The sequence below is a fragment of the Varanus komodoensis genome, unplaced genomic scaffold, assembly GCF_004798865.1.
Source record: "Varanus komodoensis strain SLA01 unplaced genomic scaffold, ASM479886v1 scaffold45, whole genome shotgun sequence".
NCBI lineage: Eukaryota > Metazoa > Chordata > Lepidosauria > Squamata > Varanidae > Varanus > Varanus komodoensis.
The window spans coordinates 5,056,910-5,075,974 of NW_025336011.1; the positions used below are offsets into that span (position 1 = coordinate 5,056,910).

At 45.7% G+C, this 19,065-nt stretch overlaps 1 protein-coding gene across 1 annotated transcript; it reads left to right on the forward strand.

Moving 5' to 3' along the window:
* The first annotated feature begins 621 nt into the window (after positions 1-621).
* CFAP97D1 (CFAP97 domain containing 1) lies at positions 622-14,410 on the forward strand. Its single transcript, XM_044444511.1, has 5 exons — positions 622-742; positions 3,554-3,624; positions 8,540-8,658; positions 10,262-10,385; positions 14,354-14,410. Exons 1-5 carry the CDS (start codon positions 622-624, stop codon positions 14,408-14,410), a joined length of 492 nt encoding a protein of 163 aa, XP_044300446.1.
* The last annotated feature ends 4,655 nt before the right edge of the window (positions 14,411-19,065 follow it).

Consider the following 19,065-nt stretch of genomic DNA (forward strand, 5'->3'; position numbering starts at 1 on the left):
CCTTGGTACCATCTGAGCTGTGTTTTCTGGGCTTGGATGACACAACAAGCCTTTGTGGCTCCGAGAAAGCACAGAGCAGCCCATTGTTTCTGTTTGTGGTTTCTAAAGACCAAACATGCCATGTCAAAATGCAACAACATTTGGATGACGTGACAGCCCAACAATGGCCGGAAAAAAAAAACCTTGTCTCATGTTGGCCCTGCCAAACAGTTTCCTCCAGAGGAAAGGTACCCCTGGGGGGAAGGAGGAGAGAGCACAACCCAAAAACACCAGCCTACTGAAGCTTAAAGTTTTTAGTGCCAATAACTAAACCTGAGAAGAGGCGCTTCAACCTTTAAAAAGGAGGTGGGGGAAATTGCACAAGACCCCACCTGACGATTTTTGGCTGGGGCCCTGGGAAGCAGGGCAAGGACCTCTGGGGAAACCTCAGGCGCTGAATTTGGTCCCCAGGCCTAGGTTCCTCAGCCCTCTGTTAAAAACTGCTTCCTCCTTCTGGTAGTCACAGCGGGTGATGTCACAGCTGGGGCATCTATGGCAACGGGTGGGGAGGGGTTGCTGAGAAGCTGAGCCCCTAGCATTGGCCTTTTCTCTTGGGACCTGACACTGAATGGCAGTACAAAGATGAGCAGCTTTGAAGTCGTCACATTCCCTATCGTTGTGGCCGATTCTCGGCACAAACTCGCCTCTGGGAAGAAGCAGTTTCGCACTGGTGAATTTTCTCGCCGTGGCAAAACAGAGCAGGGTAAGCATCTCACAATCCTAAATCTGTTGAAGTTTTAGAATCACGCAACATGATCCTGTGCACAAGTCATGTCCCATTGTGTTGAATTTGGGAGTACTCCCAGTGAAGTGGGCACATTAGCCTTGGGGTTCTATTCTAGAACTTTACACACTTGGGGTTCTGTTCTAGAACTTTCAGCCCAAGGGCCAAATTCCATTTGGAGATGCTCTCAGGAGGTTGCTTTCCAGTGGAGGGTGTGGCCACAAGCAAAAGGGGTGGGGCCAAATGGGAAAGGGGCGGGACAAAAAGACCAAAAGGGGTGGGACTATTGTACCTTCCTGATCCTACATCAGTAACTAAGTAGCAGGAGAGCATTGCAACCTTTTAGATTGGATGACTGGCAGTGGCGAAGGGGCCAGGGAGGGGCCAGCTGGGATTAACAGCCAATTATCTGCCTCATGTAGAAAGCTCTTGGACTTCCTAAAGGCCTTTGATAAAGACCCACACAAAAACTCCTCAGCAAATTTAGCTGTGATGGGATTAAGAGAGGTTGTCTTGTGGATCAGTAACCGATTAAAAAATGGAAAGCAGAGGATAGGAATAAATAGTAACTTCTCCCAATGGAGGATGTAAACAGTGGAGTCCTACAGGGAACTGCTTTTGGAACATAGCTTTTCAACTTGTTCATAAATGATTGAGAATTAAAAGGGAGCAGTGAAGTGGCAAAGTTTGCTGACAACACCAAATTATTTAAAGTGGTTAAAACAAAAAAGGAACTGTGAAGTGCTCGAAAAGGATCTTGCCAACCTGGGAAAATGAGCATCAAATGGCAAATGCAGCGCAACAGAAATGTAAAGTGATACACACTGGGGATAAACTCCCATAAAGTTCATATTCAAGAGCTAGTGCTAATTGACCAAGAAGGAGATCTTGGGGTTGTACCAGATAACTTAATGGAAATGTCAACCCAGTGTGCAGCTGCTGTAGAAAAAACAAACCCCCAGTTAGGTAGGATTAGGAAGAGAATTGAAAATAAAACTGTCAGAATCATACTTTCCTTATACAAATGTCTGGTGTGAGCACAACTAGAATATGGTGTACGGTTCTGGCCACCACAACCAAAAATGGTATTGCAGAGTTGGAAAAAGTTCAAGAAAGGGTAAATAAAATGATGAAGAGGCAACAACTCCTCTAGGAGAAAAAGTTACAACAGCAGGAAATGTTTACCTTAGAAAAAGAGTGAGCAGAATACAAAATGCTAAATACCAAAACAAAAAACAAAATCCTGGACTATTCAAAGTATAACAGTGGTAAGAGTACAATGTAAAAGCCAATAACAACTGAAAGAATACTCTGTGTGATATATCTGATCAAACAATGAAATACCACATTTTGACTGACTGGCAAAATATATTGTTTACAGTCCTGCAAATATGATTTCAAGCATCCCATAAATAGGATTTTTTTGCCATTCAGTCATGATTTTGTATTTCATTGCTGGATCAAATATTTCACAGTATCTTACAGCCATCCAGCTACTGTTTTACATTGTTCATTTGTTTAAGACTTTCAGTTGTGTTTCGTCTTATGTTTTCCACTCTTGTAAGAGCGATTCAATATTATACCATATTATATATCTTCAAAAGGTACATATCCTACTAATCTTGGTTTCTGTATCTTCAGTGTCTCTGGCGTGTGCTGAATTGTGTACCTTAAGAGTGCACCAAATTGTACATCCTTAGGAGGCACTTAGGCATCTAAGAAAACAGATGAACTTATCACAAGATACTTAGTGTTTATATAATTTTAAAAGAAAAACAAAGTACCAGTGCTACATTGTGCTAATCCTAATTTTATTTTCTTGTTTTATCAGTTTTAATACTATTATTAATGTTTCATTAGAAGAACATTTTTAATTAGAAGCAGAACATATTCTGCAAGCTAAGCAGGCAGTGTTAGTGATGCCATCTGTTTTTAAACAAAGATTTCAGATATTACCAGTTCTAATTTGGATTCAGAAGGTAATAAGACAGGGTCTTTGGAACCATCTACCAAGCCTAACTTTGTGTCTTGCTCCAGTGGCATTATTCAAAGATACTGTTATAAACCAAATGAATGTTCAAGATGTAAGCAATCAACCAGACATGACTCAGAACAGAAGACAGAGCCCTTCTGATGTTTGATCTTCAAACTTCTAATTTTCATATTACGGTGGATTAAAATGTTTCTCCAGTGCAACCGTTGGGCACTCATTTTTTTCCTGATGAGTCAACTTGTCAAGAAATTATTTGCTGAAATCAAACAAATTAAACTGCTGCTCCTAAAGTGTCACCAACCTGATTTTTCCCAACATCCAGTGGGCGGGCATGTGTCTCCAAAAGGCAGGAAAATGTTTGCATGATGATCTCGTAGCAGCAATGGCAGTGGCAGCTTTGGAATGATAAGGTCCACAGCATCCTGACAGCTCGCTCTGTTCGGGCAGGGCTAGTGCGGAACAGATCCAGGGCTCAGGTCCAGGAGACAAAAAAGCACCCATTTTCAAGGAGAGTTGTGGGGAACCTCAGGCAGAAAGATGCGGAGGAGGCAGCAGGAGGCGTAGCACGTATGGGCAAAAAGTCCATTAGTCCAGTGGGTTCAGAACAGAAATCATGAGGGGACCTATAACCATCATTCAAGTCAGTGCTCATGGAGAGCAACCTGGTGGGGTAGATGGTCTCCAAGAGATCTGGGGTTCCAGATGAAAGATTTAGGGCTCCAGCCCTAGTGAGCCAGCCCCTGACATTGCCTCTGGAATGCCATTTTTCATGCAGATGTGTTATCTTCTTATTCCAGCAAGGTGTCGCGTGGATAATAAATCTCCACCTGCCCAGATCCACCAATACTTCAAGGTCACCAAGATACAGGTACACGAACTGCTTCCCTCTTGCAATTGGTGCATCAAGGATACGTACCAGCATATAAGATGACCTGTATATAAGACAAGGTCAATCTTTTGGGGTGCTTTTCTAGTGTTTGTCACATGTTGGGCATATAAGATGACCCCCTATTTATTTATTTATTTATTTATTGCTTTTCTATCCCGTCCTATTACAAAAAGTCTCAGGATGACTTACAATATTTAAAAGCAATTAAAACAACAGTTTCAATAAATAATAACAATTAAACCTTAAAGTATTGGGAAAATAAAAAGGTTTTGGCCTAGTGCTGAAAAGAATACAGTGTTGGTGCCAGGCACACCAATTTTTGCTTTACTATTTTCGGTTTCAGGGACTCTTATATGCTGGTCTATATGGGTATTTGTCAGCTGGAAGCTTCTAGACTCTTGTGAAATCGTATTACCATATTCTCGCTAATAGTGACATTCCCTCTCTGATTCCACTCGAGAAGGTTTTGTAGAGTGGAGGGCCGGTGGCGGCCTGCAAGGAGGTTGGCTGGCTGAGGTTGGCCGGGGAGGACAGCTGGCGCCAGCGCTGTGGACGGGCATCGGTGGGGAGGCGAACAAGAGTGGGGAGGGCAGTGCCGTGTCTCTCCACAGACAGCTGCATGGGGAACTTTCCCCTTCCCCCCTGCTGCTAATGCAGCCCACCCAGGACATTGCATTGCACTGCCCTCCGGGCCCGGCAAGGGCGGGTGCCGAACTCGGGACCGAGCCTCTGGCTATGTACAAAATTCACAGTGGAGGACAAGCTCCCCCAGTACCAGTAGGAAGCTTTTTAAAGAGATTCTTAATAGAAACAAGCCTATACATGCAATTGTCCTTCTTGTCTATCCCCTTTTTAATGATGAGTAGAATATGATGAAAATTGTTCACCTGGAACGGAGGACGACCCCTGATTTTTGCCTCGCAATTTCTGGTTTCAAGGGTTGTCTTATACACCAGTAGATATGGTAGATGTTACATGCAGACTAGTTCAGTGAACTAGTTTCCATGTAACATGTGGACATGGAACTCCGGGAGATGGTGGAGGACAGGAAGGACTGGAGGAATGTTGCCCATGGGGTCACGATGGGTCGGACACGACTTCACGACTAACAACAAGTTCAGTGAAACCTTAGTGCCCCCTCCTTCCCACCCCATCCCACTTTCCTTTCTTTGTTTCTTTTAGAGAAAGAGATCTCATTACTATGGGTGGGAAGATCTGGAGCAGAGATGTGGTAGCCAAGATGCTTAATTGGGGGGGGGGGATCCACTCCAAGTTTTAGTCTGAAATGTAAAGGGGCTGTCCATTGTGCTGAACCCTAGCCTCAAAATATGCTAAGTACCATAGCTAGTTCAGACTGCAACACTAGCACTGCACCCACCGGCTTCCCCTCTGCTGGATCCTTTCCCTTCACGCCCTGTTTCTGCTGCGAAATCATGTCCCATGCACACAAATATGTACACATGAACACAAATGCATTTATTTTTAAAAAGTCAAAAACAGGAGGGGCGTATGCAGAGGGTTCATGAATTTACTTTTTGCTGAAAGTCTGGTGTGACAGCAGAATTGCCTTATATATAAACTGCTGCATTACAGGAATTAGCACTGGGAGGAAGAAATGTAGGCTGGAGTCAGTTCAGATGTAGTTTGAATCAACTTAGTTTAGACATAGTCTCAAAAATGGTTACCTAAAACTATTGGAGTACAAGCACCCCTAAAGCTGGGCACATGAGTATATCAGTAAGCAAAAGGGTGCCCTAAGGTTACTTGCTTCCATCTGGGAAGGAGCACATGTTGCCTGGTGCAGAGGCGACGAGGAAGGGGATATGGTAGGAGAAAGGACCCAGTCAAGTTAAAGGAACAAGACAATTCACTGTTGACAAACACGGTCTCTTTTAGCTCTTCCTGCCTGAAAGCCTGAGGAGTTGTCCCTAGTATCCAACACTAGTACAAGAAACCACCATGGCTTCTTAGGATGTGTGAACCCAGCCATGGTTGCTTCGTATGGTATCCGAGCATGGGTCAACATAGTACTGCCCATGTGTGAAGCTTGTTTTCTTGAAAGACACTGTCTGTTCCTTCTACAGAATGGAAGATGGAAGTTTATATCCGCTTTCTGCCACTTGATGCTCTGTAGATGTTCGGATTACTTTCAGCCCCAGCCACCATAACTAGTGGTCAGATGTGATGGGGGTTGTAGTCCAAAGCATCTGGAGGGGGGCAGGGTGGGGAGAGGTCATCTATGTCATCTTATTCAGACGTAATAATGAGCCAGAACTTTGATAACTTCCAAAATTAAAAACCCTTGTTATTTCCTAAGTAATTTTTCTTTGAAAAGGGGGACGAACCAAATAAGTTAGTGATCATCTGCATAAACATGTTTCTAAAAATATTGCACTGTGGATTAAAAAGAAAGGGAAAAGAAATTGTTTTACATGAGGAAAACCGAGTTTATACATTTGATTTAGACATTTTTCTTCTGATAAAGCTAATCAATTCTCCGTACTCTCTTTTCTTCAGAAGTTAAAACTTCCGAAGATTGTGGAGCAAGATAGCACAGAGAAGCCAAATGTACCCGTAAAATTAGACAATGTAATTAAGAATGCTAGATTATTGTTTTTTTAACAACTCTCCAAAGTGAAATGATTTCCACTTTTGAAATCTGCAACATTCTTCTCCTTGTTAGTGGAATCATTGACCAAAGCTATAACTGTGACTATTAAGAGAGATGGGGTGGAAATGAAAACAGAGAGAAATTGGAGCGGGGGAGGGAATTCCTAGATGTTTTCAGAGGAAACTTTTATACCACCATGGCCTTGCCTCATCCTTAGGACTCTAGATATCATCTTCAACTTGTAATTACCCAGTTACCCCACCACTCCTTCCATCTTGTCTTTTATTCCAGAAAATCAGATAAGAAACTAAATATGGACTAGCTGCTTGGTTTCTTCTTGATGGCAGTAGGGGGTCCTTTATCCAAATGCAATAGATAAAGAAAAGACTACAGTTATCCTGAACTAGCAAATGACTCACATATTCTTAACTTCCAAATTCCCTTTTTAATTGCAACTATAAGATTTTTGCAGCTGTCATGGGCGGAATTCTAGAAAATAAATTATGTCATATATTGTAATAAAGTTCTGTAATTTGTCACTAGAACCTAAAATATTTTATACATTTGGAAAGAAGCATCTCTAAACAGGAAGAAATAGCATTAATCTGTTTATTCTTCCTGCCAGATTGTTATATGTACAGGGCTTTAAATAAATGTATTCCCATGATTTTTAAGGGAATAGCATGGTGTTTTTGGAAAGGTGTTGGGTATTTGTGAAATGCTAAATGATATATTATTATAGTTTATCTTTTCCTTCTGTTTTAATGGCTTCCATTATCACTATAATACTGATCTGCTCTGGACAAGGGGTTGACCTCAGTGGCCTTGAGGACCCCTTCCAGCTCTGTGATTCTATTTTCACTGGGTTGGACCCAGTATGTGGCAATTTGGGATGATCCCCCTGCACCACAGCTCCCCTCATTCAACAGCATAGTCCAAACCTCTGTGTAGCATTTTCAGAGGGTTCAAGAGGCTGTCGTAGGAAGGAGAGGAGCAGGAAACTGCTTCCAACCACTCAGCTGCATGCAATGAAATCTGGATCCAATCCATTCATTCTTTGCTTAATGGATGGCAGTTCTAAAAACCTTGAATTAAATAGAGTTTATTCCTACGTAAGGACTGAATCCGACTGCCATCTTAATAATGCTTTTAAGTCTCCTTTATTGTCAGTTCTAGTCTAATTCTGCAAACAGCTGTGACATTTTTATGAACAATGATATAGAAATAGTTTAAATTGAAAAATAAAGGGAGGATTTGATTTTCTAATGTTAATAACAGATGCTGGGAGGCTGGGGAAGCAGGTGGGTTTTGGCTGGGTCGGCTGGAGTCAAGTCAGGTTGCAATGAGACTATGAGTGCTTCCAGATGAAGCTTTTATGGTGTGACCTTCTGTGAAACAACAGAGGGTCAGACTGGGGTGCCAGGAGGGGCACTTCTGCCTCATCCAGTGAATTTTACAAGGGCTCTAGAAGTCACCTTCCATTTGTAACCATGCTTTCCCTCCACTTCTTCTGCCCTATCCCAGCAAAAGAAATCCACTAAAGAGGAAAAGGTATAGCTTCACCACACATTTTTATAGTTAGCCCCAGGAGGCCTCCATCCAGAACCATCCTATGGCCCCGGAGAAAGCAAATTTGAACTGTTTCTCCCTGCTTTTTAAAATAAAATTATGGTCTCCCCCACAAAACCTCTCCTCATTTTGAAGCTGCTATTTACAGACTCCATATGTCTACATATTTGTGTCTTCCTACAGTACAAAGAGTAGCATTAGGAAAGTCACATGTTCATCAAGAAAACAGGATAGGGCAGCTTTCCCCCACCTGATGCTCTCCCAATAACTGTGTGGGTCTACAACTTCCATCATGCCCCAGGTACAGTCCTGCAGATCTGGCCCCCAGGCGGAGGAAGGCTGGCACTGGAGGTGGTTGGCAGAAAGCAGCTGCTAGTCAGCTTTCGGGAAACATCTGGGGATTCAGTCATTAGTCTCTCAAAAATTGCATCTAGTTCTTTCCTCCGCTCTGAGCTATGTTAGAATCTCTCCTCAAATCAACTCAGGTGTAGGCTTGTATTTGCATTTTTAGTAAAATGCAAACTGACCAAAATTGCCACATGTGCACTATTTTGCACCTGGTGCTGCTGAAAGTTTCTTGGGATTCAGCAGATCTGACAAGCCCAATGTCTGTTCATCTCTGGTTTACATCCCTTGGGGGAAGGAAGGGGGTTATGTAGGATCCCATAAGAAAACACTCACACATGAATTCTCACAGTCATTCCCTTTCTGCAGGAAGCCCAGAAGAAAATCGGGCTGATTGAAAGAGAGAATAAGAGCCTCTGCACACGTCTAGCTGCTATATATCGCGGATCAGGCATGGTCGATTGCTGGAATGAGTACCAAAAGAAGAGGTGGGCATTTGTGAGTCGTCTGTTTCTCCTGCACTCTTTTGAAAGCAGGTGACAAGTACCTGCCCTAAGGACTGGGGCAGGCTGCAGCTGTGCGTGGTGGTGCTCTGCAGGGCTAGAGACAGCCATTGTGTCTGGAGAAAAGCTGGTGTTCAGAGATCCCATGGCAAGGCAATCTGCTTAGCTACCTGATGAGACAAGCTGTTCTGATGACTTGGACATGAGTGGTTTTAAAGGCCTGAAGTGTTTCTTGATTCTTCCAGCTGGACAGCTTCTGACACCTCCTGTCAAAAGGCATTGTGCAGCCAGTTCATCTCTCTCTCCTTTTGCTCCATCTTTCTCTTTCTGTGCTTCATGAGGGAGGGAGCTGTAGGGCAACACAGGAGGGATCCTACTCCATAATCCTACTCCAGATCCTACTCCATAATATTCCCTAAATGGGGCATCTTGATCAGGGCTGGCCTTCTCATGGGTGAATCTCACACCCCAGGGGGAGCAGGGAGCTTGGGAAATCATGCCTTCCCCAGGAGGGACCCTCCAGCGGTCAAGAGAGACCCACCGGCTGCTCTTTGGCTGCAGCAAACACCCCTGCAAGAAAAGGACTGGCACCGCTCCCTCACCGATGCTTGTGCAGGCTTCTGGGTCCACTTCCCTGGGCTTCCAAATGCACCTTTACATTTCTACACATGTATTTTAAGCCTCCTAGAGAAAAAGGTTGCAAGCCCATTTGGAAAAGAAAAGCGATGGGCTGGGAAAGGATTGAATGCCCCCTCCCTACAGCCACTGCTCTTGTCCATACAGCTATTTCATGAAGCAGCTGCTTCTGGTAGGAAGAAGAAGAAGAAAGAAGTGGGGGTTATTAATGCTTTTGTGAGTGACATTTAGCCCTGAAGCGAATATGGGGAGCAAAGTAAAAAGGGATCTGACAAGCCACGATTCCATAGCTGGTGAAGATGAGGATGGCAGTGCTGTCAGCAGGTGCGCCTGTGCTTTACAGGGTCTCTGTTCTGCACTCTCTTCCAGTGAATGTCAACTAGGTATTCACAGAAATGGCTGGAAGGCAACTTAACCCCCTGTGTGCAGGGTGATGTTTGCATGCACGGCATTTGTGCTGGTTATTCAGCGTTAGAGGGGCAAGGGAAGATGCTACTAATCAAGGAAGCCAGAGAGTGACCTACTGGGTCTTTTCTGATAGCAGGCTGATAACAAGCACCAGATAAAAAGTATACTGAGGAACCAAAGAAACTGCAAAAGAATTCCATGGGTCCTTGTATAGCAGAATCTTTCCAGGTAGAGCCTATTTCTTCAAATGGGAGTGGACAACTTGTGGCCCTCCAGATACTAGTCAAGTGCAGCTCCCATCAGCCCCAGCCATCATAGCCAACAGTGGGGGATGATGGGATGTCCAACAACCTCTGAAAAGGCACAAGTTGGTCCACCCCCGGCTTAAACACATTCTGATCCCCGGCCTGTTTGCCTGCTACGTAAGTCTTTTTTCTACCTACTTTGGCTACTGAACCAAAACTGCCCTCCCTTCTCTGCTTTCTAGGACATCCCTCTTTTGTGCTGGCCCACAGGCTAAATATTACCTGTTTGGATTTTGCAGTTCGTTCCGGCAGAAGCAGAATATAGAGCTTGTGAGGATTACCTTGGAGAACCAAGGCATCCTCAAGAGGCTCAAAGAAAGAAAGCCAACTTATGACCGGAAGCAATCAGAGTTGGATTGGCAGGCAAGTGCATCCTTCACCATCTTTCTCAAAAAGCAACCAGACTGTCATTTCCCTGGTTTTAGCAGTTCGAGGCTTGTAGAGGACATTGCGCTGGGAAAGTTGAAGCCAGAAGAAGGAGAAGGCCAAATACAAGATGGACGGATTCCACAGTGGGAGCCTCAGGCTTGTGCTCACAAGAGCTGAGCCGGGCTGTCGAGGGCAGGATGTGTTGGAGGGTGTTCATTCCTGCCGTTGGCATAAGTCAGAGCAGTCTTGGCAGGACACAGTAACAAAGCATTAGGACAACTTCACCAGGATGCTGTGAGCCTTTTTTCCATAATGCATTTATTGTGGGTTTATAATTTCTTACTCACAGTTGTTTACACAGGTTGCTGTGATACCCTCCCCATCCTTTGAGCCTGCCTTCAAGGCAGTACTTACAGGACGGCCTCAGAGTGAGATTGCAATGCCCAGGCGGGTTTGGCTTGGGAGAGGTGCTCCATGAAGTATCCTGGCCGGCAACACTCCCCCTCTGCCAGCGTTGAAGGACGAGTCAGATGCTACCCACATTAGCTTCTGTGCATGGAGTGGAGGGGGACACTGCCTTGCCCTTTCCCTCCAGTAGCAAAATGTTTTGAGCAGGCCCTGAATCACTTAGCGGACTTACACTGGTCCTAATCTACATACCCAAGTCTAAATCTCACATCTGAGTGAGAACAGATCACAGATTCTGGCAGACTAACAGGCAGGGGAGCAACCAAAGCCCTTGCCGACCTACTAAAAACCTTTGAGTGATTCACTGGTCTCTCTCTCGATCATCTGCCCACCCCTGCATATCATATTGGGGGGAGCCAAGTGGGTGGGACAGACAGAATGCACAGACGGCGTGGAGTCCTTGCCAAAGGTGGGTAAAGCCAAACGCGAGCACCAGACGGCTGAAAGGAACCGTTGTGGCACTACGCCGACCCTGAACATGGCCCTTTGAAGCTGCAGGCCTGCACACGTTCCCTCTGGAGCAGAGGAACTGTGGAAAATGGGCAGGGGGAGCAGCGCGTCCTCTGCTTTTCCCGGTCCTTGGACAACCGCCCCCAGCCTACTTTACTGAAAAGTGTGTTGCACTCTCCGCCATACTTAGTTTCTTGTTGCTGCCCTTCTTTCCGTCCTGGCTGGACTATTGAGCACACACAGTGACTTTGCACACTCAGCACAGTCTCCCACTCAGCAGCAAACGCTGTTGAACACCAGGGGGTCACTTCTAAATAAGCACACGCAGTCCTGCACAATTACTTAGGAGGAAATCCTTGCAGAATCAGCAGGATCGTGTTGTGCTTCCAGGTTGCTTTCATATATGAACTTCCTTCGAGTGAGGCTCATTGGGCATCAGTGGGACTTAATTCCGAGCAAGTATGCCTGAATAAGCATCCACACCTTGGGTCAGGATGCAAGCATGTCACTCTGGCACACAATTCCATGGCTTCAAAAATATTTTAAATCAGAGGAGAGGCATCACAGCAATGTGACTGAGCTGCGTTTGATTGCTTTTGGGTTATTTCAGAATCTTTTGCCTTTGCAATTAGTGATCATCTGAGAACAGATCCTTTCATTCCTTCAGCTTAATTAAAAATCAGTGGAGCAGCAGGCACACCTATTTTCTGTGCAAATACCTAGGGCTAAGAGCACTTTGCCCTCGGCATTTGCAGAACGGGATCGGGATCGACCTGAGGAGGCAGTGAGGGGCAACTGGAGAAGCTCAGCCGTGGGAGGTGAGCATTCTAGCCTGTTATTAGCAGCAGGAAGGGGCTGGGTTGTATCCCACACTGTGTCCCGTGCATCGTTTCTCACCCCTCCTCCCCGGTCCTATTATTTTAAAGAGTCTGCCAGCCCCAATTTCCTTGTCAGGGGAATTAAATTCTCTCCCCAAAGTCAAGCAGCATCTCCTTGATGTCAGCAAGCCTCCCACAGACGGAGGAGAAAGCAGATGGCACAGCTGCAACCTTTGTCTTAGCAAAAAGTTGCCGCCTCTTTGTTCCTTGTGGGAAAGTGCAGACTGTATGGAAAAGCGTCATTTAATAAAACTTCATTGTCACAGCTTCGGAACGTGTTCCAGCTCTAGTCAACCCCCTCAGCCTTATGCCAGGGGACACCTTGGCCATTCCTTTCTTCCCTCTGAGCCATGCCTTGTTTCCTCTCCTTCTGTTTTCTTTTTCTTTGATTCTACCAGAAAACTCAGGCCAAGGAATACTAATACAAAGACATGTAATACCAATGAAATAGCCGCACCATAACGATGGTCAATTGTGAGTACTTGCCACAGAGATACACTACAAGCCACATTCTCAAAGCAAACCTTTCTTTGCCTGAGAGCACGTGTGTGCATGCGTGTGCATGCGTGTGTGTCATATCTTAAGGTGTCCAGTGTGAAATGCATCACCAGAAAAGAGAGTAACAATTTGCATCATAATGGCATAGATTTACAATTTATAGATTGTAAGAATATTGTGTAAATATACCATTTATATGTACACTGTACTAAAGTGCACTGAAAGGGCAACATAATATGCATTGTGTATTGCCCAGAGAGCTTCTGCTACTGGGCAGCATAGAAAATATGCCCCAAACACCACAGTTCAGCAGTTTCTCCCGACTCTCCATGTAGTATTTTCAGGGGTCTGGAGAAGCTGCTTTGGGGAAAGAAAGGGTGGAGAAGCATATTTATGACAGCACAATCCAATGTAAAATTAGCTTCAGTTCTGTAACTGTTATTGCCTTTATTCCTTAACTTATAAACGTATACTTTGTTAATATGTTTTATGTATTGTAAGCTGCCTAGGAAGGCCTCGGCAATTATAGACGGCCTATAAATACATGAAGGAAGGAAGGAAGGAAGGAAGGAAGGAAGGAAGGAAGGAAGGAAGGAAGGGAAAACAGGGAGGAGGAGGAGGAGGATGTACAAGAGATGCTCCCAGACAGCTACAGCTAAACCAGCTACACCAAGGTGCAGAGCCTGTGAGGCCCTTCAAATCCCCACCCAGAGAGTGGCAGTTGCTCGCAGCTGCAGGATCAGCTCCATTTTAGACCCGTAGTCCCAAGAGAGCTAGGACCTCTTGGTGTGAAATGCAAAACCACTCACACGCACATATGGGGAGAGGGAGGGAGAGAGAGAGGGAGGGAGAATATCTTTTTTTCCCAATCAGATTGGCAAGTGGTGTTGTTTTAGCCCATCAAGAATGCAGAAGTATGGAATGCAGATGTGTTGCAAAGAGGAATGTGACTTGTGTGTTCACCAGTGGAGTAATATAGCCATCGAAAACCTCTGGCCCCAAAGACCATTCAGTTCCAAGCAACACCCATTGTCTGGACATATTGTAAAATTCCATGAATGTGGAGGTGACATGATAGCACTCTACAGGGACTTCAAAGGCTGTCACAAAAATGAAGGAAAAGACCTATTCTCACTCATCCCAGATTGCAGGACATGGAACAATTAAATTAGAGTTCACCAGGTGCAGGCTAGACAAAAGGAAGAATTTCCTGACTGTGAAAGCAGTGCGACAGTGAAACAAGCTGCCAAGAGAGGTTGCGTGCTCTTCCGCACTGGAGGCTTTCAAGAAGCAATTGAACCGTTACCTGATCAGGATGGTGTATCCTGCACTAGCACCCTGCACTAGCAGGAGGTTGGGCTTGATGGCCTTCATGGCTCCTTCTGACCCATCTGTTCCATGATTCTGTGATCTGGAAACATGCTCAAGCTGAAAGTTCAGTTAGTGCCAGTGGATCACAAGGAAGTGGGGCATGTCTGCGTGACGAGGTTCTGCCTACCTAGCAATGACAGTGGAAGGTTCACTGTTTTTTAGTACCAGCTGGTGCTTCTGGACAGTCATTCTGTGCAGGCTGCATTATGGCTGCTTAGCTCCATGATTAGGAAGATCCAATGTCAAGGGCTGAACAGCATGACTAACATTTGGTCTTGGTTCTCTTCACCCCTGCAGAATTCGAGGAAATATTTGAGAAGCAACATTTGTTTCCAAGCTGCAAACCGTGAGTGAGTATGAGATGCCAGCCAGACCAAGGAACATGGGGTGGGGGGCGAGCAGGCATGTGGGTATGTAGGTGAATACAAGAGAGAAAACGAAAATCTTCCCTGCAGGAGTGCTGGACCTCTTTCAGCTGAAGGCCCAAGTTCCGTTTCAGGGAAACTCTTCTCAGGAGCCACATTTCATTGGTGGGGGAGCAAAAGAGGCAGGGCCAAATTGTCTAAATTGCCAGAATATTTCTGCTTAAAGCTCTTACTGACTTTTGATCACTACCAATAAGAGCTTGCTGAGATCAAAATGCATTGACTCGCATTTCGATCTTGGCAAAAGCCAGGAAACCACCAAGCCATTGGCAGTTGTGAGGAAGGGACTGTGGCCAGAAAGAGGCTTCTAGGAAACCCTGGAGGGCTAGGCTGAGAGCCTGACCTGGCCAGATGTGGTGCCCAGGACTGAGGTGCTGCACCTCTGCCATCAGAGGATCCTGCACATGTGCATCTGCTCAGAAGTTCGTTCATTTATTGGCACTCAACCAAGCAGAGAGAAAAATAAAAAGGTCAGCACGAGCTGTTATATTTCCATTTTCCTTTCGGGTCCACCCCACTGTAATCGGAGGTGTTGCCATGGGTTTTTGTGATCAGGGTCAGGAGTGGGCCGTTCTCTGGCGTGCAGCTCTGCCTCCCGTCGAGGAGGAACCCACGAGGAAACTCTGTGCTGCTCTCAGCAACAGAGAATGTTGACATGGGCTGGGAGGAGGATGCAATGGGTGTAGCCGAGACATTAATGTCAGTGCATGCAGCCATGCCCTCCCCCAAACCATCAGCTCCTCTGAAGGCCAAGGGAAGCCGTTTGGCCCTCCCCGTGTCTTCTCCATCTCAGTGGAAGGCTCCAGAGCACTGTGGGGAAGATGGGCACAGCCAGTCTGCGCTGTGGCTTCAAGAGGCAGAAGTTACTTCTACACGGAGAAACTTCTGGGCAGTGCTCAGGCAGGCAAAGGAGGCTTGGGATTCAGAAGACACGACGACACTCGCTGGGTTGTTGTTGAACCTTGGGTGATTGTGTTGTCTGAACCCAGCCAAGGTAACAAGCCACTGTGAATGACCCACAGTTCATAACCGAAGAAGCAACCATGGGTATTACCTGAACCCAGCTGTTGGTGCAGCTGGGTTCAGGTAATAGTATAACCCAAATTCAGACAACCCACACTGAACCTATAACCTTAAAGTGTGGGTTGTCTCCTTGCCTGAACCCAGCCGCAAAGTCAGACATACCAAAAGTGCCGGCTTCCTCCAGCACTAGCCTTGAGACAAGGTCATTTGGCTTTCACTTGTACACCAATGGCTCTGACTTCAGGACTAGCTGGTGTTTGTTTTTAGACGCACAAGGCTGGGCTCCCAGAGGCACAACTGCTGCTTGGCTCAGGTTCTTGTTGGTCCTCGAAGCTTTCATTCTTAATGCTGTCAGTAAGTGGGCTGGACTGAGCCGAGTTTTCTTGACTCCAAAGTTTTCTTGACTACAAGGAGTGCATAATAAATAGGAAAGAATGGCTACTTTTGCTGCATTTGTCACTACAGTGCTTCTGGTTTATATTCTGTGTCTCCCCCTCCCAGCTAAAGGAAGAAGTTGGGCCAGCTGGGTGTTTTGGGGAGTAGATTGACTCCATGACAGCTCAGTCAATTTGCTTCGCATGCACAAAGGCCCACGCTCCATTTCTACCTACGGGATGTTGAAACTCTTTCAGCCTGAGGGCTGGAGAAGCTTTCAAGGGCATATTCCAGGGATGGAGAAGGCCAAAGATTTCCTAACATCTCCCCTTCTCGTTTTTTGCAGGAAGCCAGGCTGTGCAAAGAATAGCAAGTCACCGGGGGCTGCTCGAAAGATTGCAGTCAGTTGATGGTGTTGTCAACAACTGGGCGGTATCTTCATTAGGATTTTCAAATAAAATGTGATGTGTTGAAAGGACATCTCTTTCCTGCTTCCTTCACAAAATGTTCACAAGGAGAAAGGCAGACTGCAAGCATGCATCCTTCTCCTAGGATCGTGTTCAAAATCAGGAGCAGAATAAAGTCCTCCTCTCCATGAGAAGGCAAAATCCTTGCAACAGTCTGCTTCTGAAGGGCTTTCCCAAATGTTGTGGTTCTGAGATTTGGGGTTTTTTAACTGATGTTTGGAAGTAAATAAACCAGCTTTCTTTAACTTGTGCCCCCCTTCTGAAAAATGGGCTGGAAGCAAAACAGTCACACTGGCCAAAATCATGTGCTCAGTCCTCCACCAAAGACAGACTCATTCTCTCTCTCTCTCTGGAAATGCATGTTGGATTTTATGTATGGAGTACACTCTGCATGCTTGCAAAGACAAGGTGGGGCTGGTGTGCCAGGCAGAAGACTCACTCACACTCTTACCAAACATGGCCAAAGCCTTTTTTGATGCTCTGGCAATACTGAAAGGAACCCTTTCCCCCTTTTTTCCCACCAGCTCTGTATTAAATTGTTGTCAAGCCCAGGGATGGGTAATTTTTGTGTGTCCAGATATTTTGGCCTACAACTCCCACCAGCCCCAGCCACTGGGACATACAATGTTTAGCAACATACAGTTCTATGAGGAGGTGTCACACAGAGGTGGGTCATGACCATTTTCCCCCTGTGGTGGAGGGCAGGATATGTTCCAGTGGAGCAAAGCTCAGGGAACCAAGGTTCAAGGTGGATGTCAGGAAGTACTTCCTGATGGTTAGGACCCCTAGGGCATGGAATGGGCTTCCACGGGAGGTGGTAGAAGCCCCAGCAGTGAGGGTGTTCAAGGATAGCCTGGACATGCATATGGTAGACATGTCATGAGTGGAGTCAACCGGAGCCAGGGGTCAGACTAGATGGCCCAGGAGGCCCCTTCTGACTTGCTCTGTTTCTATGTTTCTAAAATATTTGCTCACCCCTGTTCTGGCTAAATGATTTTCAGATGTTGGAGGGCTTTTGCAAGTTTGCACTACGCAACTCAAGATGGGAATTCTGTAATTTGCTGTGCTATCTCCGACAGGCTCTTTGCATAAAGACATTCCCATCCATTCTGAGCTGGATGCCCCAGCTGGTTAGAAATATCTTTCCCACCTTAACTAGGCTTCCCCAAGTTAGTGCTAGACTGTAACTCCTATTAATGCCAGCCAGCATAAGTTTATTGAAGCATGGAATGAGGATGGCATTTCATCTTGCAGTGTTTGAGTGGGGTGGGGAAGAGGATGCCATTAAAGTGATGCAAGCCAATATGGCTCAAGCAAAAAGAACTTTACTAAGGATAGTTCAGAGATGGAGAAGATAAAATAGACACAAGCGCTGCCAGCAAAACCGCCTTAGGCCGCAACTCAATGCACGCGTATCTGAGAGTAAGCTCTGCTACATCCCAGGGGACCTACATTTAAGCAGACCCATTATAGGATTCCGTGCAAGTCTTGAAGAAGTCCAGCACACCGAAGGGGGAGTATAAGCTTTGCTCCTTGCTCTCCGTGGGTTCCGCTAGAGTAGCGTGAGCCATGGATGCATAGCATCTCCCATTCAAGGACTCCTCGGCCTCAGAAAGGGTGCCAATCCTCCTTTCCACCCCATTACACAATGAGTAAGAACCGAAGGCAGAGAACTTTACACAAATGTTTATGTGACCATCTGTTTGCACACTGTTTGTCTGCTCAACCATCATTCGCATTTTAAGGGTATATGGCTAAAAAAGGCACGGCCCACATGCTGGAGCAGTCTTTCTCCTTGGCGAGTCCTTCGCGTGTGGTAAATCTGCCTTCTTCAACAATTGTGGCCCTCCTTGCCTGAAACACACAGTCTAGTCTCAGAGAACATCTCGACCATGGAGGAGGGATTGTTTTCACAAAATGAGCCATTGTGGACAAAGAAGCTAAGAATGAAGCAGCCTCTGCTATACAACAGCACCTACCTAATGATGAAACAAAAGCATACAGACGGCACCAACAAAAGGAAGGGCAGAGGGGGAGCATCCGTGTGTTCTCAGAGAGAAATCAGAACTAAAACATAGAACAATAGCAGAACGAATTGTTGAAGGGAAAACACATTTCAAGAGAACTCTGCAGCACTGGCCCAGAGGGTTTGCCAGAGAGAAACAATCACATACATTGAGTGCATAAACTCAAATAGACATGATGTATTGCTTCACTCATATCACAGAGCAAATTATTTACAAAAGGAGTACAGCACTGATTTAATTTTCCAGCTTTCTATCATCAAACAGCCCATTCAGGATCAATTTTTCTGTTGAGCAGCACCTTCAGCACCTGCCATGGAAGCCCCATGCGGTTCCAAAGAGTTTGGAACACCTTCTAAGGGCCATGTAGTATACAATTACAGATGTTGTTTTCCCTCAATTGATCACAGTGGTCTGGGGTGAATCTTACCTGTTGGTCAAAGTGAGAAGAGGTTTACCTCTCCTCTTCCAAGCCTGATCAGAACAAACCCTAACCCGACCCCCAGCGCAGGGCTAGAATGTTTTGATGAGCCTGGTGCCCTTCAGTTCAGACAACAACTTCCATCAGCCCCAACCCACAATGCAAATGCTCTGTAATGATGTTACAGATGTTGGAGGTTAGCTTAGATCAAAAAGTCTTTCCTGTTGTCAATGGGGATTTTTTTTTCTTAAATTGAGGTGGATGACGTTTGGCC

What these genes read in the sequence shown, in the direction of transcription:
- CFAP97D1 (XM_044444511.1), top strand. Translation starts at nt 622, where the DNA reads ATGAGCAGCTTTGAAGTCGTCACATTCCCTATCGTTGTGGCCGATTCT. An exon ending in CCGTGGCAAAACAGAGCAGG is followed by an intron (nt 743 to 3,553) that starts GTAAGCATCTCA and finishes TTCTTATTCCAG; the next exon opens with CAAGGTGTCGCGTGGATAAT. An exon ending in AATGAGTACCAAAAGAAGAG is followed by an intron (nt 8,659 to 10,261) that starts GTGGGCATTTGT and finishes TGGATTTTGCAG; the next exon opens with TTCGTTCCGGCAGAAGCAGA.